At 39.9% G+C, this 22,041-nt stretch overlaps 2 protein-coding genes across 3 annotated transcripts in view; one reads left to right on the top strand and one right to left on the bottom strand.

Moving 5' to 3' along the window:
* The window catches only part of LOC142483626 (zinc metalloproteinase-disintegrin-like protein H3), a 232,001-nt gene that overhangs the window by 133,025 nt on the left and 76,935 nt on the right, over positions 1-22,041 (top strand). For both annotated transcript variants that reach the window (XM_075583642.1, XM_075583643.1), the window contains exons 11-12: positions 7,729-7,818; positions 8,485-8,680. In XM_075583642.1, the coding sequence (XP_075439757.1) occupies positions 7,729-7,818; positions 8,485-8,680 (286 nt within the window). The remainder of the gene's footprint in view (positions 1-7,728; positions 7,819-8,484; positions 8,681-22,041) is intronic.
* Positions 10,849-20,520, bottom strand: LOC142483627 (uncharacterized). The gene is made up of 3 exons (XM_075583644.1): positions 20,229-20,520; positions 19,458-19,865; positions 10,849-10,967 (listed from the first exon to the last, which is right to left on the bottom strand). Exons 1-3 carry the CDS (start codon positions 20,323-20,325, stop codon positions 10,849-10,851), a joined length of 624 nt encoding a protein of 207 aa, XP_075439759.1. The 5' UTR covers positions 20,326-20,520.

Here is a 22,041-nt window from a genome sequence, read left to right on the forward strand (position 1 = left end):
TCATTCCAAGAAACCCTTCACCCCAATCAAAAAACCTTATCAATTTCCCTAGCAACCAATCTGAGACCATTAGATGGGGTTTCTTAAATACCTGAGTGTTTCCCAGGGGCAGGTAAATATTCTTCTCTGCCCCATTGCTCCTCATGGTGCGAGGCTCCACAGAGTCTGGATCTTGGGCAAAGGGTGTTAACTTGCCTTGTGTCAGGCCAGGATATGGGTACTCCAGAATAACGGCAGTGCCCCATCTGTCCTAACACCGAGGCATCTCTGAGCCTTTCAAGTACGGCCTCCGGACAGACATAGAGGCACCAACTAGTAGCCATCTGGGTTTTCCAGAATCCATGACTTAGAAAGCCCTCAGCTCATATACAGGTCAGCAATATCTATACGTATTAAACTATTCCTGTTTAATAAAATATGTGGTGTCTTGTCTTCTGCATGCTAAAAGTTATGAGTTCCTATTCTGGTGTCATGAATGGAGTGAGTGTATATATTCAATACAGTCACTAGCCTCATTCCTGGCACACATGAGAAAAATACTTTTAAACTTTTAAAACACTGCAAACATGCCCAGCTTTATAACCTTATCTTGAGCACCTTACTGAACCCCTACTCTAGGCTCAGGATACCTGGGCATATATGTGGGTACCTCTGCTATACTGGGGCATCCCTGCTATACTAAGGACTATGTGTATACCTGCAGATATATTTTAACCCCTTCATTCCCATTTATCTTGTATGGAAGATGCTGCAGCAGGGATCCTGGCGGTGAGTCGTAAGAACGTTTCCAGGGTTCGAGGTTGGCGGAGTAATGCGCTTAGCTGTGTCCGAAGATATCACTCAATCTCCGGATATAACTTTTAGGGTATCACTTAACTCTGAAACCCTGCTACATAGACACATTCTGCGAAGACTTTCTCCGCCAAACCCACCCTAAAACTTACAGCTTAGAAATCTCCCGATCCCAGCATCCCAGTGAAGGCAAAAATCACATAATTCTTTAATGTCCCGAAATCAGTATACAGTTGCAGTAACACATATTTGACGTCTGGGTCCCAGAGCTGTCACTCTAAGACCCTAACACACGGGTCAGGGTTAGCCAAGTGGGCTTGACCTTTATTATAAGCCTGGTTAACCCCTTCACCGTCAGAGGCGCTGTTTAGTAGATATAGATACACCCCAGGCTCCCCAGTGGCAGAGGATCAGGCATCCTGTTTGCCACACAGGTATAGCATCATACATAGTCGATCTGACACAGGGGGAAAGGGGGCTACACTTATATTAGATATTTCCGTCTTTCCTAAACATTTTACTGCTTATATTATTAATATTTAGGAATATGGATCAGATCCTTAATAACATTAGTAAAAATTGTTAGAATCTATTTACATACAGATAGGACCTCAGAGAACCAGCGAATAAATAGAAAAGATTGCAGAGAAAGAAAGTTCTCCACAGACCATAAACTGTGGTCCGCCAACCTCTTCCTCCATCTGACCAGTTTTTAACTGTGGGGACAGGACTTTTCTCTCCCTCAGGTCAGGTGGGTGGTCTCGGGAACCTCCAGATGGTCACCTCTTTCTCTTTGTTATGGGTCTTCCGACGATCTCTCAGGCCTCGGGATCATTTCGGTTTCACGCTTTTCTGTTCGTGTAGAACAAGGGCTCCTAGGGAGTTCTCTTCCAGGAATCTTGGCGAAACTTGCTTCCCCTTCTTTTTTTACCACTAGTTGGAATGGGACAGCCCATCTATAGTGGATATTGTTATCTCTGAGGATCGTTGTGACTGGGTGGATGCTTCATCTTCTTTAAATTGTAGATCTGGAAAGATCTTGGAAGATCTGAATCTTGGAATTTCAAAGTCCAAGTATTCTTGATTCCTGCAACCTCATTATTTTCTCCTTAGTGGTGTAGTAGTGTAATTTTACCATTACATCTCTGCTTTTCCGAGGGTCCGCAAATCTTGGACCCAAAGCTCGGTGTGCTCTGTCCATGTGCTGGTCACTTGTTAGAAGAGACGGAGCTATATGGGTAAATAATTTTGTTAGATAAGGTTGCAGTTCATCTGGAACAATTGCTTCTGTGATATTTTTACTCTGAGGTAATGCCTTCTTTCCCAATTTTCCAGATCATTCACGTTATCCTTCAAGATCCTGATTTTTACGTTAAGTCTAAATAACTTGTCTTCCTTTAAACCCTGGCTCTGCAGGGATTCTTTGAGTTTATTTTCCAGCTTCATTGTTCGATCCGTCACAGAAGTAAAATCTTCTCTGAATTCAGCCACAGCCTTGTCCAGGGCTACATGGAAAAACCCCTACATCTCTTTAAATAATTATTTTAAAGCTTTGGGGTAATTTGGGAATTTCCCTCTGTTTCTTGTTCTTTGTTCAGCTGTGTAAAGTTTCCCTCTTGTTGTTGAGACTGTGCCTGTTGTTCCTGTGTGTGCATGTACATGTACATGTAAGCGCGGGCGCCTTCTTTATTTTCAGGAACTGGGAGAGCACTTTTTGAGAAAAAATGGGACACCTCTGGAGGCTGCGCATTTCTGCCCTTCTTGAGCAGCATCTCTGCAGGTTTCCACTTATGGGGGGAGGACTTTCCTGGAGAATTTGGTGGGCAAAATAGATTACTATTGATGCAGAGTCCACGGAGCTGATCTAGTGAGCTCCCATCCGTCTCAACAACTGCATGCGCGTCCCCCGTCCTTTCTACTTTTTCATGATTCTCAAATCTTTCTGTTTCATATTTTTGCACGTCTTGAATATCAAATGAGATGCCTGCTTAGGCCTACTGCTTTTTTCATCTTCTGAGGTTATGTCGGATCTTCATTATCAGCAGATTCAGCAGACTGAGTATTATCCTCTCGGGCCTAGGTTCTGCTACAAAACTATGCGTACAGGCCTACATAAACTGTGTTAAAAGTGTCGTCTTTTACCTGCAGAGAAAGCACAACACATCTCTAATGACCCTGCCCAATGTCTGTTGTGGGTCAGTGTAAAGATGGATAATGCCAGCTGTTGTGATCTCAGGGTGCTGGGCAGTCATAGTATTAGACATAGCAAAACAAAAAACAAAAGGTGGGGCTCTGACACTCACAGTGAAAATCACAATCAAATGTAAAAATAAATATGTTATTCAAATGCAAGTGTAAAAAATATTAGTGAACATAGTAATACAATAACACGACTATAAGAATCCTTATAGAACAGGAATATGATTAACAATTCAGTGAAAAATATGTGCTAGAATTTATGATAAAGAGAATGTACTCCAACACTCAACCCTTTCAAAAGACTGTTTAACTTAGAGGGTTATTTCCTTTTTCAGAAGGATCGAGGAACTAGAAGAGGAGGTGGAATATGTTTATATGTTAAACCGGATCTAAAACTTATTATAAGTGAAGATGTTTATGAAGGGAATAATGAAAATGTAGAGACCTTGTGTATAGAAATTAGCAGTGGAAGTTAAAGTATAAAGAATATGTTTGTAGGGATATGCTATAAACCACCAAATATCTGGGAGATTGAGGAAGCTAAAATACTTTTGCAAATGGAGAAGGCATCAAAACTAGGTCATGTTTTGCGTAATGGGTGATTTAAATTATCCAGACATAGACTGGGGCAATACATTAGCATTACAACAAAAGGAAACCGTTTTTTAAGGGATGCTTAAAGACAATTATATGACCCAACTTATTGAGGAACCAACCAGGAGAGGGGCAATACTGGGTTTGGTCATATCAAACAATGTAGAAGTAATAACAAATATTCAAGTCCTGGAACATTTAGGTAACAGTCATCATAACATGATCTAATTTGAAATAAAGTATCAAAAATCAGATCACTTGGGTTCAACAAAGACCTTAAACTTTAGAAAGGCATATTTCAATAAACTGAGGTCTAATCTACAAGTAATACACTGGGATGATGTTTTGCAGGAAAATGTAGAAGATAAATGGGCAGTCTAAAACATTGTTAGAAAAGCGCACTTATCAGTGTATACCCTTGGGTTATAAGTAGAAAAGAAATGTCAAAACCAATGCGGCTAAATAAACAGGTAGGGGAGGAAATGAACAAGAAGATGAAGGTGTTTAGATCAGAAGGGACAGAGACATCCTATCAGAATTATTAGGAATGTAACAAAAATTTCAATAGGGCAATCAAATTAGCAAAAAATGGATAATGAAAAAAGGATTGCAATAGAAAGTAAGATCAAATCTAAAAAGTTCTTTAAGTACTTTAATAACAAAAAAATGAGAGACAAAATATAGGACCCTTTCAGTGTGAGATGGGCAGGCAGATTATTGGAGATAAGGAAAAAACAGAGGTATACAACAAATTATTTGCCTCTGTGTTTACCAGGGAAGAATCAATTGCAATAGTAGTGCTGCAGGAGGAAGCCACAACCTCCATATTAATGAACAATTGGTTAACTGAGGAAGAAGTTCATAGGAGGCTTGAAAAAAATTAATTAAATAAGGCACCTGGCCCCGAAGGCATACATCCAAGAGTTCTCAAGGAGTTAAATTCAGTAATAGCCAAAACAATACATTTATATTCAAGGACTGCATTTCCACAGGCTCAGTACCACAAGATTGGCGTAAAGCAAATGTGGTGCCTCTATTTAAAAAGGGAGCTAGATCACAACCAGGGAAATACAGACCTGTAAGCCTGACTTCAATAGTGGGGAAACAACTTGAAGGTTTATTACGGAATAATTTTCAGGAATACCTAATGGAAAACAAAATTATTAGTAATAGTCAGCATGGATTTATGAAGGATAGATCATGCCAAACTAACCTTATTTTTCTTTGAGGAGGTAAGTAGGAATTTAGACCAGGGTAATGCAGTGGATGTGGTCTACATAGATTTTGCAAAGGCTTTTGATGTGGTTCCACACTAAAGGTTGGTGTACAAAATAAAGAAAATTGGACTCATTAATAATATATGCACCTGGATTGAAAACTGGTTGAAGGATAAACAACAGAGGGTTGTCATAAAAGGAACTTTTGCAGGTTAGGCTAAAGTCGTGAGTGGAGTACCTCAGGGACCGGTACTGGGACCACTGCTTTTTAACGTGTTTATTAATGCCCTTGAGGTTGGCATCGAGAGCAAAGTCTCCATCTTTGCTGATGATACTAAAATGTGTAAGGTAGTAGAATCAGAGCAGGATGTAATTTCTCCCCAGAAGGACTTGGAGAGACTGGAAAGTGGGAAGGTAAATGGCAGATGAGGTTTAATACAGATAAATGTAAGGTTATGCATTTGGGATGCAAGAATAAACTGGCGACTTACACATTAAATGGTGATAAATTGGGGGAATCATTGACGGAGAACGATTTAGGAGTGCTTGTAGACAGCAGGCTTAGCAATGGTGCCCAAAGTCGTGCAGTCGCTGCAAAGGCAAACAAGATCTTATCTTGCATCAAACGGGCAATGGATGGAAGGGAAGTAAACATTATTATGCCCCTTTACAAAGCATTAGTAAGACCACACCTTGAATATGGAGTACAATTTCGGGCACCATTCCTTAGAAAAGACATTATGTAACGAGAGAGAGTGCAGAGAAGAGCCACCAAATTAATAAAGGCGATGGACAATCTAACTTATGAGGAGAGACAAGCTAAGTTAGATTTATTTACATTAGAAAAGAGGCATCTAAGAGGGATAGGATAACTATATACAAATATATTCGGGGACAATACAAGGAGCTTTCAAAAGAACTATTCATCCCACGGGCAGTACAAAGGACTCAGGGCCACCCCTTAAGTTTGGAGGAAAGGAAATTTCACCAGCACCAAAGGAAATGGTTCTTTACTGTAAGGGCCATTAAAATGTGGAATTCATTACCCATGGTGACTGTGATGGCAGATACAATAGATTTGTTCAAAAAAGGTTGAACATCTTTTTAGATAGGAAAGGTATACAGGGTTATACCAAATAAGTATACATGGGAAGGATGTTGATCCAGGGATTAATCTGATTGCCAATTCTTGGAGTCGGGAAGGAATTTATTTTTCCCCTTATGAGATATCATTGAATGATACTGTATGACACTGGGGTTTTTTGTTTGCCTTCCTCTGGATGAATAAGTAATTATAGAGATAGGATAAATTATCTGTTGTCTAAATTTAGCGTAGGTTGACCTTGATGGACATACATCTTTTTTCAACCTCATCTATTATGTAACTGTTCCAAACGTCTTCTCCAAAGCGTATTCTCCAAAAGTTAACGGGAGCTGGGAACTGTACCAAGTGAAAAGAAAGACTACATAGAGCAGTACAGCTGAAGCAAGTGAAATAAAAACATGTTGAAAACCTCCAGTCGTCCTACTCACAATCTGGAAATATATATATAGGCATATCCAAATCTGTGGCACTCTGTGGTTCCGGATTGGTGTTGATGTCGGGTGGTGACTGTTTTCTCAGAAAGAGAGAGAGACAACAATAGAAATTGAAATGTACTTAGTCTTGGAGACCTCTGAGGCAGAAGTACCTGTGTGGGAAAGGGGCAAACAAAACCAGCCTATTTCCGCCTGCAATTTGTAATATCCTCCTGCAACAGAGAGAAGGGTCTACAGATGGGTTAGTACCTGAACCTCCCAAATGTTTATCTGAAAATAACTGCTTTGCATTAATTACAACATCAAACACTGTATTAGATGGCAATGCTAATCACAATGCTGTGTGCAACTTCTTCTTCTTGGAAACTCAGACTTAGGCTAAGGCCCCAATGCACGCACCAGTGTGCCCACCTTGCGTTTTGGCAGCGCGTGCACAGCACTTCACCACGATCTGCGGTCTGTAGGGAGCTTTTTTAGGACTGGGGGTGTGGCCAAAATGGGTCGGGTGGGCGTGGCCATGATGGGGGGGGGGCAATGTACACAAATACTGAGGTTATATGGTACATTTTACTGTTAACAGAACATTTGACATACTGTGGTCTCATAAATAAAAAGCCCACTATAAGATGTAGGTGCCAAATGGACCGGGAGACTGGCGGCAAATAGCACCAAGAGAGAGTATGTCCAGATAATCTCCCAACTCTCAAACAAATCCTCATTTCACCTCATTAATTGCCCCGAAATAGCCAACATCACGTTATTGTATAATGTGGAGTTCCAGGATTTACTTTACAAACCTGTGTGTGTTTCTTGTAACAAAGCTCGTTTGTTTGGGGGTGGTGGTTTAAAAAAAATAATAATTGCATCGGATCCAGTCTCTGATTGGCTCCCTGGCGCACCACGTGACGCATCGCCGCACTGGATCACAATGCTGTTGTAGCCCCTGCTGGCTGACGCGTCACAGTGCGCAGTGAGCCAGGGAGCGAGGTGGAACTGGTGACAGCTAGGGAAGAGGTAAGGGGCTGGTGAGAGGCGTGCGCACAACTGCACTTAAACACTGAAGCTTACAGGCAGAGTGAGCAGCTAAAAAAACTAAGGCACTTTCATCCTATGTCAATGTATCAAAGCTATTCACTCCCATGTTCCTATCTTGTGCCTCAGGGCAGGTCAGTAGGAGTAGTTCGGAAGAAGTTACATGGAGCACATAATATTATGAGATGTATCACACTCTGCATAATTATTTTTCCCTTGTTAATTACGGCCATGATTCCGAAAAATCTGAAGTCATATAATTCTAACATAATGCTTATCACGTCTGACACAGTAAGTCCCAGCATACTCTTCTCTATGGTTTAAGTGACCAACGCATGTTTTTATTATTTTGTAGGAATGCACCAATCAATGCTGCGATGCTGCAACCTGCAAACTAAAGCCAAACGCTACATGTGCTGATGGGGAATGTTGTAAAGAATGTCAGGTGAGCAGAATATGATCTAACCACTTTCCGTAACATATTACTCTTCATTAACAAGAGGGGTGCACAAAGTTTTCCCCCTGCCCCCCTGCCTGCTCTCCTCTTGTGATCGCACCCCACCCCCCACCCGCCTTGCGCTTGGCTCTGGCGTCAAATGACGGCGCTGGGTAATGTGACATCACGGGGCCATGGCAGCGCAACATCACATGACCCCACTGCGTCATTTTGATGCCGGATTAACATGGCAACGCATCAACGAAAACACCACCAAGCAGTCTGAAACAAGGTAACTGCCCATCCCCCCTGGAAAATCTCCCCACTTTGTACACCCCTGATTTACACATATGTGCAGCCATTGCTTGTACAGAGTAGTGCTGGGGGGAACTTATGGTCTGTCCTCACCTCTGCATACTCCCACTCCTTGTACAGAGTCATGCAGAGGGGGAGCTGATGGTCTGGTTTCTGCCACCTCCCACTCCCTGGAAAGGGTTTTGTGATTTTATGAGGTTTCCTGGCCGAGTAGTGTGTGGTTCAGAGGTAATTATACCATATAGAAGTGAGGGAATCAACAAATTTCAAGGCTGCTGTTGAATGCAGAGCACACAGAGTCGGATTGTAAAGTGGGATGTGGATTAGCGCATCTCTCTAACGAGTGTTGTCCTTGCACAGATTAGGAAAGCTGGAAGCCTGTGCAGAGCCAGCAAGCATGACTGTGACATGGCAGATCAGTGTGATGGGCAGTCTCATGAGTGTCCCTCTGACCGCTTCCGAGTCAATGGCTTCCCCTGTAGTGACAACCAGGGATACTGTTACAACGGAAAGTGTCCAATCATGCGGAACCAGTGCACTGCGGTGTGGGGACCAGGTGAGTGAAACTGCATAACTATTGCACTAATATATCACCCCATAAATCCCTGAGCCAGTGCTTTGTCCTATGGAAAAGGATCATAATTATGTTTACTTCCCTTACATCCATTGCTCATTTAATATAGACAAAAGTAATAGACAGCACTCACACAAAGTAGATAAATATACACAAAGCGGGGTGCCACAGACTAGAGAGGGCCCAATCCCTATCAAACACAATAAAGTACTGAGTACTAGAGTGAGGAGCAGGCTCATGGTTCGTGTGTCCTATTAACTAAGGACTGTCTGGTTTGCATTACTCCTGATTTGCTTCCTCTCTTTGTTGTTCTCTGGTGTTCTCAGTTGTTGCTAGTTCACTAATACATTGTATCTGATTGCAGGTAGTCTGTCCCTGAATATATCTATACAAAAGCTAAACTGTGGATTTATTTTGCCAATTAGTTTAGGGATATTGTATGTGTATTTAATTAGAATGTTACTTAGAATTTGTGGAGGGTCTTCTATTGTTTTTACTTAGGGTCAGTTCTGTTGTTGTGGGTTCTGGGGCTAGGGAAGTAACCTCTTGTCCCCCTGGGACTGAGGGGAACGGGCCTGACGAAGGGACAAGTCCCAAAACGTTGCCCCCCTATACTCCCCCGTTGTGACCCACTTTTTGTGTTTTCTTTGTTCCCCTTCCACCATTCACCTTCCCTTCGTTGTCCCATCCTACTTTTCCTTATCCCTTATCCTGCTGGAGATCCCACGTATGGCAATACCTATATGTTAATTGCTCATTTAATGCAAGATAAGATCTTGTTTGCTTTTACAGCTACTGCATGACTTTGGGCACTATTGCTAAGCCTGCTGTCTACAAGCACTCCTAAATCCTTCTCCACCAAGGATTCTCCTAATTTATCCCCATTTACAGTAATTTGTAAGTTGCCTATTTATTCTTGTTTCCAAAATGCATAACTTTATTTATTTATAAAATATTTATAACTTTACATTTATCTGTATTAAACCTCATCTGCCATTAACCTGTCCAAGTTTTCAGTCTATTCAAGTCCTTCTGGAGAGAAAGGAAATCCTGCTCTGATATTATTACCTTACACAATTTAGTATCATCAGCAAAGATGGAGACTTTACTCTCTCCATTATACAGTGATACGTGTGCTTTTATAACAATTCTTTAAATGCTGCCCTTTTATCTTCCACATTTTCCCCTGCAAAAACATCATCCCAATTTATTCCTTAAAGATTAGTCCTCAGTTTATTAAAATCTACCTTTCTAAAGTTTAAGGTATTTGTTGAACTCAAGTGTAAGAGATGTGTGCAGAGGTACATTTAATGGAGATCGATTAGGGTGAAATGAAATCCTGGCTTTATTGAGCCTGTTCCTTTAACAAGGCAAAACATACAAAAGAACTATAAAACAAAGAAATATAGTGCAACTCTGTATACACAAAACCTCTCAAAACAAATGGACTGAGAGGATAAATGAAATAAAAAGGCACAAAGCCTATGTGAAAAATGAACTCTTAACTATAAACAGAGGAATGACTTGATAACATGGGTAAAAAAAAAAAAGGAGAAAAAGGGAAAAAACAACAGCAGGTGTGAAAACACACAGGTGAGAAACACACACTCAGGTGATTAAAAAAATAAAAATAAAAAAGTCTCCTCAATGTGGACAACTATGTGTATGAAAGCTGCACACTGGGTTGAGGTTGCAGCAAAATGACCACTGAGACCGTAATGGTAGGATCAACAAAATATATTCAGGGAGATACAGATACAAATAGTGTAGGCAGGGGGAACTCACAAGGCAGCCCGATGCACAGGCATAAGGAGCATAAGGTGCGGTGCAGAGTTGCCCGGGAGTGGAGAGGTGTGACTGCCGTGATGTGGAAAGCTCTCACGGAGGGTCCGTTGCACTGACGTCTCCTCCAGTGGTCGCGTCGCAGGACTTCCGGGTTCTCCTCTCGCGGTAGTTGCGCCCCACGTGATGGCTCAACAGGACCCGGATACAACTAGGAAAGCAGCCGCAAGTACCAGTACTCAACGCGCGTATGATTCCGCATTTCGCAGATGGCTTCGTCAGGAGTCAATGATGATCATTGGTTTCCCTTTTGCTGATTCGTAATCTATCACTTCAGAGATCAGCTTATTTGCTACTGCATCTAAGGATCAAGTTTCCAAATCAACGTTTCCATTCTCCTCTTCCCCTGTAAAGTTCCAATTCCCTGTTACTGCATCTAAGGATTTTCCAGCAGTTCCTGTGTTAAAGTGTGCAAATTCCAAAGCTCCTGATGTAAAAGCAGGTTCCCGTGTTTTTAAATCTCCTGTAGTATGTGATTTGACTATCACTAATGCTAAAGCTCCTGCTCTAAAATGTACATTCTCTGATGTGCCTTTAATGTCTGGATTTCCCTTGACTGATTCTAAGACCTTTGTCACAAAGGGCCTCATGCAGTAAGCGTTGATAAGGGAAATATGGCCATGTTATAGCCAAAATTGGGTTTGAGATTCAGTAAGCGCCGATAAGTGCTTCATATCGCCAGGTTTCGGAGCCGATAATTTGGTTATGGCCAGTCGCCTGCCGATAAGCCTGTTTTCGACACTGATCGCCACTTTTTTAAATCGGCTGGATTCAACAAAAAAAAACAGCTTATCGGGGCTGATCGGCACTACGAAATTGAGATGTTATGGCCGATTTCTCCCGCCAACTAAAGTTGGCATTTTGGACGGGAGAACGATCGCTAAGGCTGCCGGAACGGCACTTAGAAAAAAAAAATCTTGTACATCAATGGAAGTCAATGGAGCGGGGACGTATAACAGTATAGTACTGTTTACGTTTCATTGCTCACAATACAAACGTAATTTGCATTACAGTGTGGGGGCATTCCCTGCATTGTGTCACAGCTGATGTGTCTTATTTGCATAACATTCGACTTTTACATGTTTGCAGCATTTGCGGGTCACATTACTCATCATGTGATGATGTGGCAAGGGAAAATACTATACTACACTCTTAAAGGAGAACCTCACATCATATCACACATTTTACTCAACTCAGCGACAATTATTTACATGATGTTACACATGTCACACATGTCACACATACACAGTATATTCATCTTCCTTTACATTACACAATGCTTGTAATGTGACACGCATCTTTAAACGTTCATGTACATCTGTCTTCTCATGTTTACATATAGTTTTGGGTCCTCCCTATTTTCATGACGTCACTTATTGGACGCTCAATCACATTGCATGTTTACATTGTAACCGTTGCATTACAAGCACTTCAACCTAACTTATACACACATGTACAGTAATTCATCATTGGGACACCTTGTAAACTCATTCTATACCAACTATCCTCCTTACACAAATGCATGCATATGCACACGACTATTCATTGTTGCCAACATGTCACAATAACATGGATAATTACACATGTTACACAAAACTTTTCCCACGTCAATCTCAGCCTTTTTGTCTCATTACATGACTGACTCTTGCGTTCACAAGTGTTACATGCATTGCACATGCAACTATTTATTTGCAAGCAATCTTTGTACAAAGCTTCACGTCACATCATTGCCAAATATCATCATTCCCTGCAGAATACACACAACAAATACTTAGAACAACAAGTGCACACAGCTTGCCACAGAAGTACTTTATTATGTTAATGTAACACCTTGCATTTTACTAAGTCACCTGACATCATCACATATCTATTTAAAGGACGCACATTACCTGCTCATTCACAGCTACTCATTTCAAAATGTTGCGAATGTTTAGGAGACGCAGGAACATTCTTTTCTATGACATGCTTGCTGATCAAGAGAATGATATAGGGCAAGGTAGGGACACACCGAGGGACAGTGACAGTGACGCGGATACGACAGGGACAGGGAGAGGGACAGGCCGAGGGACAGGTAGAGGGACAGGAGATCAGAGGAGAAGACAGAGGAGACAACTTGTGCCTCGTCCGCGTCTGTACAGGGAGAGAACCCTGTTAGATGGGATGAGTGAGGAGGAGATTGTAAGTCGCTATCGTTTGAGTTCAGCAGCAATCTTAGCTCTTTATGAGGAGATAAGGGGGGATTTAGATTTTTTCACAGCCAGAGGTCGTGCAGTCCCTGGGCTTGTTAAAATGCTGTGCTCATTACATTATCTTGCTTCCGCGTCATACCAGACAACTGTGGGCATAGTGGGCGGGGTCTCGCAATCTACATTCTCGCGGGCCTTGACCCAGTTTCTCTATGCACTCAATAGACGCGCTAGGAATTATATTCATTTTCCTACAGAGGCAACAGAGTGGCTGGAAGTCAGGACTGGCTTTTATAATATAGCAGGGATACCATCTGTGCTGGGTGCAATCGATTGCAAACATGTTGCTTTGATTGCACCTAGTCAGAGTGAGCATGTGTACCGCAATCGGAAGCACTACCATTCACTCAATGTACAGGTGGTATGTGATGCCACGATGAGGATAATGCATGTGGTACCCAAGTTCCCTGGTTCCAGTCACGATTCCTCTATCCTGAGGAACTCTTCAGTCTTCCATGCGTTCGAAGAGGGACATTTTGAACCTGGTTGGCTGCTGGGTGAGTACATATTTACATGTTCTAACACAAAACACATGTTGATTTAGGAATGTTGGCATTGTACAATTTGATCACTAATGTCAGCTTATGTGTGCTCCATTCATTATAGGTGACTCAGGATACGGAATTAGGCCGTGGCTCTTGACTCCGGTGCTAAACCCTCAAACTGAAGCAGAGGAGAGGTACAATGCAGCCCATATATCTACAAGATCTGTTATAGAGAGGACATTTGGCCTACTCAAGACCAGGTTTAGGTGTCTGGACAGAACTGGTGGGGCTCTTCTATACAAGCCTCAAAAAGTGTCTGATATTATCCTTGCCTGTTGCATTTTGCACAATGTTGCACTCAGGCACAATGTACAGTCAGACCTAGCTGAGGCTTTGGTAGACGAGCATCCCACCCATGTAGCTGCTGAAAATGAACAAACAGCCAGTGGTGGCCAGACACGACAGAATCTCATCAATTCATTTTTTTCTTGTAAGTACAAACTCATATGTTCCTAGTACTACTTTTATAGTTTAATTATGTTATATTAACAATAATGTTTCTTTATATAACCTTCTGTTAGGACACAGATGAATATGGGTTGCACACCTTTCTTTTCTCTGCTGTGTGCACAAAGGGATGTGGCACCGGTATGTTATTGTTGCACAGGTTATATAATCCCTCTTCAATAGTACTTTAGTTGTGTGTATGTGAATACAACTTGGGTAACAAAGCAATAATATTTTAGCATTGTGTTATTCCTTATGCTAAGACAAAACACATATTATGCCCATAATCATTCATGCTTCTAGTATGCTTACATACAATGTTATTGGTGCAGTGTAACATGTACATCCAGATGATGTGTACACCAGGCTGATTTACATTTTGAATGTCATTAAATATACATGGTGTTGCACATTTAACACCAAATACACACTTTGATGTGTTCTTTACGGTACTGAAGATGGCATGTCAATGTTTGCAATTTATATATTGTTCCTTTGCATTATAGGTATATTTGCAGTATGACTGATCATGGTATGTATATTTGCTGACATCTCTCATAAGATGTGGCTACCTCAATCTTCCTATAATTATTGGAACTAAAAACCCAACATATTGGTTTAAACACAAATGTTACATATATGTACTTTCTGTATCATGTATATGCATTTAGCTACTCTTGAGCTTTCATGTGCATTGTATTACAAAATGATTACTCACATTTCATCACATTTTATGTATGTTTCCTTATAATTTCCATTAATGTAATATAGAGGTGGTTGGAGAAAAGGGGATAACTGTACTTATTTGTTTACTTACGGGAGCACATTCATCACTAGCATAGACACACTTTTTAAGACAACTGTTTGTGTCTCTATCAATTGGTGTAGGATCCATGTATAACACCGACAAATGATAACACCAGCTTTATTATGGTAGCTTATATCATCATATTGACTATACTATGTATTGCTAAACGATTAATAAACACAGTAAACTATAGTTAGTTAGGTTAATGAAATATACACAGAAACGTACTTCATAACATGATGGTGATGTCATATTCAGAACATCATGCATTGGAGGGGACCATAACATCTGGCCAGTAACATTATTTGCTACAGTCCCAAACCATTTTATCTACATACCCATGTAACAAGAGATTTTAAAAATAAATGGCTACTTGGTTGTAAGTGTCCTTTACATTGGGAGAAGGAGTGGCTCACTGAGTAAAGACACACACTGGCACTGATAGTTTGAAGCAGGGGAGTCTGGTTCAATTCCCGGTGTGGGCTCCTTGTGACCTTGGCCAAGTCACTTTATCTCCCTGTGCCTCATGCGGCAAAAAAACATTTGTACGTTCCACGGGCCAGGGACCTCAGGCTGAAACATGTGTCTGTAAATCGCTGCGTACAACTAGCAGCCCTATACATGAACATGCTCATATTATTATTATTATTGTTACATAGTTTCGACAGTCATACGTTCCATTACATATTAGAATACACAAATGTGTTAGCAGAGTGGGAATGGTTGTTATATATAAAACACACCATGTCATAAAATGTTAGTAGTCATTAAAGAACACTCAATAAAAATTCATGAGGCACTCTTTTGCAACATCATTATGTTAATTAAGTGCTTATGCAATATAGGCATAAGGGTATCACATTTTTAATTGTTTGTTAATAAGCGCTGCAAGCAATATAAAATTAGTTCCATATGTAGTATAGTAGTCGGTGGCTCCTCCTCACAATCATCTCATATAAAGGTAGACTCTTCTGAAATCATACATTGATCCGATTGTATCTTCCCCGACATCTCTGAAATACAGCAAACACATGATGGTCAAAGATGGCACCTTACTAGATATGCATCCGTGACAACGCGTTACGCAGCTCTATATGATTGTGTAGATACACACGTCAGTCACTTATATGTTAGAAGTAAAACTGTTCATCAGTATGTAATGTTTCTTTAAATTTGTAGCAGGCATAACTATGTATAAGAAGTGAACGTTGCCTGTATACTGAAAGATGTGCGCGCACATCTTTGTGTGCGCACGCACTTCACGCTTGGCTCCACTAACTGTTAGCGCATGCGCAAAACAAAGCGTACGTTGTGCGTTCAATACATGTTGAAAATACCAGTAAACATAACATCTTTATTTCAAATACAATGAAGACGAAACTACATTCGTTCTAAACGAGTACATCTGTATTCTTTTTAAACAGACGTGTTTGAACAGAAAGCACGGCCGATAACACAATGCACAAATGCAATACGTGTGACGTCATGTTAAGCCAGCGTGAAACGCACGCTAACACTCCTCCCACTCAATTAACATTCGGCTAACGCCCAGGGTACGCCTACAAACACTGAGCCGCACGCATCACACACTGCAGTTACCGTTACTATAACAAAACATGACAGCCAATAGGCTTTGAGGCGCGCACGTCGCTTGGGGGCGGGACTTACATCACTAATCCTTTTTAAGGACGCCTTGGCCCATGACAAGGGTCCCACGTCATACGTGGTGGACCCGGTTTTCAATGTTGTAGATGTTGCATGATAACAAAACAGGTATGTGTTAGAGTAATGGTAAAATGTTGCTAATATGTTTAAAGGGATAGGAAAGTACGTATATTTATTCCGTCAGCAATGTGTACTACTCTTTCAGGTCCTACTATATTGTATTAGGAAACAATTTGTTTGTGATCGCTACATGTTATGCAGTCTGCAATGTTACGCTGTATCCACGCATTGAAAGTGAAAATGGTGGTTACAAAAAAAAAAAAAATTTAAACGCAGAGTCAACGCATAACGATTGTTATATTTACCATTCTTCTAGAATTAACTCTTCGCCTGGCTGCAACTGGTCGCTCCAGAAATGCAAGGCATTTTCATCCACGCTTAACCCAACCGCTGAATCCAGTATGGCACATATCTCCTCCAGGATGCGCTCATAGGAATCGCCACTGCTTTCTTCAAATAATTGGTCGGGAGGTAGGTTCATTTCTTCGGGTTCCCATTCCAATGCATTTTCAGCTGAAAGGCTTGGTACATAATCATAGTACTTTTGTTCTTGTACAATGTGGGTTTCAGGAATGGAGGCTGCAGATATTGCAGCACGTATCGATTCAAACGGATCAGTAGTAGCGGATACATTGCTATTGCCATTAGGAATAAATATGCCTTTCACGACAATATAAGTGCCGTCTTTCAGGAGAAATTGTTTTTCCGGGGCAATCTTCCAGAAACCATAGGTGTGTTGTAGCTTATCCTGGTCACGTTCAAAAAAGTCATTACTTGATAAAGTGAATCTTATTGAGGAATTAAAATTCCGTGCATGCTTACGGTCTTGGTAATAAGGATATTTTGCTCGAATGAAATCATCGATTTGGCGTGTGCTTGCTTTCTGTCCGCGACTGTTCAAGATGGCTTCACAGATCATGTACTTATACCCTAAAAGGGGATTAATATTGTTAACGAATTCATCAGCCATGTCTGAGTAGCACAAAAGCTGTGTGCAGGTCTGTGTTATTTGCTCATCAAAATGAATGTGCTGAATGGCTAACAAACTCTTGTTTTTCCTTGTCAAGGTCAACAAAACTAACTACTTTGACTCCTTATTTCAAACGCCAATTGGATTTGTTTGTCTAATTGGGTTAACAGTTGTGGTTCGTGATATGGGACTGTGGGAGAAACATTTCTCCTTCTTTTATCTCGTTTGTGAAAAACATCCCTAGACTTTGAATGCGTTCACATAGTGTTTTTTTGAAAACTAACAAAGACCAGTGTGTGAAAATATTTCTTAGCCAGGCATATCAGTAAAAACACACCTGCTAAAAGAATTTTTTTTTCCCCGCTTACATTTCTGTGTGTATGTGAAAGTCTGGTTAACTCCCTGTCTGCATGAGTTTAAATACGTGTGTATATATATATATATATATATATAAATATATCTCTTATAAAAATATATATATATTTATATATTATATTTTATTTTTTTTTATATTGCAGGAGTACACACAACATTGATGGCATTAAGTATACCTTGTATGAAACCTATTTAAATGGTGAGAAACATGATTGAATTAAGTAATAAACATTTGTTTAAGCACAATACTGTTAGAGTCTCATACTTAGGATATTTCTCAAACATTAGGCCTGTATTATTAAAATAGTGTTTTCACAAGGAAGCATGAAGTGTATTAGTTTGTGTATACCAGTTTATATAGTACTATATATATATATATGTATGTATGTATGTATATATATATGTATATATATATATATATATATATATATATATATATATATATATATATATATATATATATGTATGTATGTATGTATGTATGTATGTATATATGTATATATATATATGTATATATATATATGTATATATATATATGTATATATATATATGTATATATATATATATGTATATATATATATATATATATATATATATATATATATATATATATATATATATATATATATATATATATATATATATATATACATACACATATATATATACTCACACACTCACACACTCACACTCACACTCACTCAGTGTGTGTGTGAGTGTGTGTGTGTGTGTATATATATTATTATACATTCTGAGATGTTATAGAAACGAACACACAACTGATTAAAGGACAAAATTACAATGGCCAAGCAAGGCAAAGGTAAGTAATAATTTACACATAATCCTGCTGTACACGTACAAGAAAGATGTTTGCACTTACTTAGGTGTTTTTATAATTGCATGTGACTAATATGCATATGCAATTCTTACATCAATTAACACTCCCAAATGCAATGTTTTGCTGCAAAGTCAATGGCAGCTTCTCTAAACTTAGCAACTGGCTCCTGGTGGACCATTACTGAACAGACGATTACAACATAAATATTTATAACACAATTAATTATGAGTGTTAACATTTCCAAAACTTCACGTGTACAAGAACATAGTTGAAAGTTTGGAAACAACACAGTCTTCAGCATACATACAATAGTAATTAGATAATCTGAAGTCAACAAAACAAGGCCAAAGACATATTTTCTGAATTATAACATTTATTTTTTTTGTTCCTTTTGCGAGCGAGTAACAGGCCTGCTTGTTGTCTCTTGAATTTTCCTTTTTCTTTTGCCACCAACTTTAGGCACAACAGAGCCACTTTGAGTGGCCTCTGGCACTTCACGGGCAGGGCTTGTGGCCAGTGACTGTTCACCTACGGGGCTTGTGGCCAGTGACTCACCTACAGGGCTTGTGGCCAGTGATTCACCTACAGGGCTTTTGGGCAGCGATTCACCTACAGGGCTTTTGGGCAGCGATTCACCTACAGGGCTTTTGGGCAGCGACTCACCTACAGGGCTTTTGGGCAGCGATTCACCTACAGGGCTTTTGGGTAGTGACTGTTCACGGACAGGGCTTGTGCCCAGTGACACATGTGAGCAAGTTGGTAGACACTGCACAAGTGATGGTTGGTCTGTTTCATGTGTGTCTTGTTTTGTTTTTGTCGCCTCCTTTGTAGGTGTCTGCTGCTGAATTTGTACAGATGGCAGCGGTAGGATGTCATCAGGAACCTGCACAGCAATGTCTGCTACTTGACCGGTAACATTTGGGCCTGGTGAATGAATATCAGATGAATGTGGTGAAAACTGACCTGCATGAACAGATCCTGGCTGGGAGGTGTTGAATTGTGGTACATTAGTCATTCTCCAGTAATTAGCTTGTGTTTGCTGAACAACTAATGCTTCGAATGAGGTGTTGATTTTTTGCAACTGTTTAGGCACTTCAATGAAGACTCTGTGGAGATGTGCCAATTGTGATACTGTTTCTTCCTGCAGTCCAATCATCCTTTCCAGCACTGTCATCATGTCTGAATGGCGACGATTTTCTGCGTCCACTATTTTTCCCTCTGAAGCTACAATTGCATCGTATGTGGAAGTTGATGGACGATTTGCCGGTACAACAGTTTCTATTGGCACCTCTTCATGGTCACATGATTGTATTTCAGTCTCTTCTGTGGCGTCATCCTCATCATACTCATCATCCTCATCACCATGATGTTCTAAAAAGAAATGTACACATTATTAAATGGCATGTTAATGTATGCTGTGTTACTATGTAATTGTACTGTGTCCTAAGTAACACCTAACATGTTAGCATACGTTTTATAACCTCATTAAAAACTACCTTGACTTACGAATAATGTTTGGACTCAGTATGAAATATGAATGAATGAAAAGTTGCTCTAAACTCAGAAGTCCTACATGATAATTAACATCACTAACACAATACATGTTGCCTTACACTTAATTTTCACTGACACTAAGTAATCCTATTTAAAGAAGATGTGCAAAACAAATAATGCACATGACAACATAACATATAGAAGAGCACATATTATATGGCCAGCAAATGATACACTCACCTTCTAGTAGTGTTGAGCTGGCTGACCCAGGTGAAGACACTTGTTCCATCTCAGGTGACACATGTCCTCCAGGGGCAACTATATATAACAATAACATAAGTTTTACATTTACATGTGTAAATATTGAACAAACACTTATTGTATGTTCTGTATTTATGATTAACTAACAACATCAGTTCCTTTACAGAAAATGTGTGTGAAAGTGAACATAAATAGTTGTAATAACACTGTACATGCCTGTGTACTTAGAATTTTTGAGTTCCCTAACATACAACATACTATGTTTCTGCAGTAATGCGTGAGGATAAATAGATTAAATGAGTACATAAAAATCATATGTTGTGTAGTGATATCAGTATCATAATGTACATAACTATCATGAGATGACCATTCACAATGGTTATCATGAAGGTGGTCATATTGCAAAAAGTGTTGTTTTTGGTAGAGGATATGTGTGGTACATTAATCGAAGATGTGGCACACCTGAATGTGGCTGTGACTCAACAAGACAACACATGCAGTGTGTGATAATGTGTCTTTCATAGTAGTTCAACTATAGATATGAGTGAACTAATGTGTGACGTACGCTTTGATAAGTAATGAGTTGTTGGGGCATTTAGTAGCTAGAGTTAAGCTTTCAAATGAGTGTGATTAACTTCAGTTGTGCTATTCAGGTTGTAAGAAAGGTATTCCCTTCCCCAAAAAGCCTAATCAGCCACACCTTTCAATGACTTGAAACAGGTGCAAATGGTGTGAACTAAGTTGACCGTGAAATGAGGCTGTAATTAGTGTGTGTGCTGAACCCCACCCCCTCTGTTGAAGTGTATGCTGTGATGAGATATTAATTGCAGCTGCTTTAACACAATGGTAGATGAGCTACTGTAAGTAGTCATCTGCAGTGTTTAAGTTATGAAAACAATGACATAACATATGATACGTGTGCCTCATTATGCTGTCTGTATATGACATAAAGCAAAAATGGACCTTTTCATAAGCAACTATAGATGTGTTAGTGCCAGTGATGTTTGTAGGCCGTTACATGCAATTTCTTTGATGCATGCTTAAAATAGGCAGTAATGTCATGTTTGTCGGAGTAAAATCAATAAAATACACAATAATATGATACATATTTCTGTTCTGTACCTGTAGCTACTAATAATTTCTCATGAACATGTGTTACACATGTGTACTACCCTGTTGTTCCCCATCTTCGCCCACCATCAATTGCTTCCACTGCAGCTATGCATTTTGGGAATTCACATGTAAATGAGCACGCAATGGCACGTGCTATATTAGTTACTGCTTTTAGTAGGACTACTACATATATGTCTATTTTGAGATATATATATACAGAATCAGACATATACATATATAGATGCAGGTATGCTTATATTGTGAAGACAGTATAAAAAGCAGTGTAAATATGCAAAATAACTGTAAGCAACGACACGCCTAGTACTGTAATATTTATCACCTGCTGGAAATTGTGACGGATAAATTCCAATGTCACGGTCACCAGCCAAGCCTTCCACGACGACGGTAAGTAATTTTGGCCGAAGCAGCTCCTCCAATGGAGTCAATATGAGACGTTGTGGTGTGGGCCCACCTCCAGTGCCAGTAGCATGCACGCGTTGGTCTTGTATTTTCTTTTTCAATTTGGACCTAATATCATCAAATCTTTTCCGACAATGATACTTGTCCCTGACACTATTCCCACAGGCATTGACACCAATGACTATTGTGTCCCACATTTCTTTTTTGCTTGCTGCACTTGTCCGCCCTTGAAAAACATATAAAAGATATGAGGTAAATT

This window comes from Ascaphus truei, unplaced genomic scaffold, assembly GCF_040206685.1.
Source record: "Ascaphus truei isolate aAscTru1 unplaced genomic scaffold, aAscTru1.hap1 HAP1_SCAFFOLD_346, whole genome shotgun sequence".
Taxonomy (NCBI): Eukaryota; Metazoa; Chordata; class Amphibia; order Anura; family Ascaphidae; genus Ascaphus; species Ascaphus truei.

Bases quoted from the DNA above. Each gene is read 5' to 3' on its own strand.
- LOC142483627 (XM_075583644.1), bottom strand. From the start codon at position 20,325: ATGTTATTGTTATATATAGTTGCCCCTGGAGGACATGTGTCACCTGAG. The intron at 19,866-20,228 runs GTGAGTGTATCA...ATTTCTTTTTAG, and splicing joins CAGCTCAACACTACTAGAAG to AACATCATGGTGATGAGGAT. The intron at 10,968-19,457 runs GTCAGTTTTCAC...CTTTTACATCAG, and splicing joins GCCAGGATCTGTTCATGCAG to GAGCTTTGGAATTTGCACAC.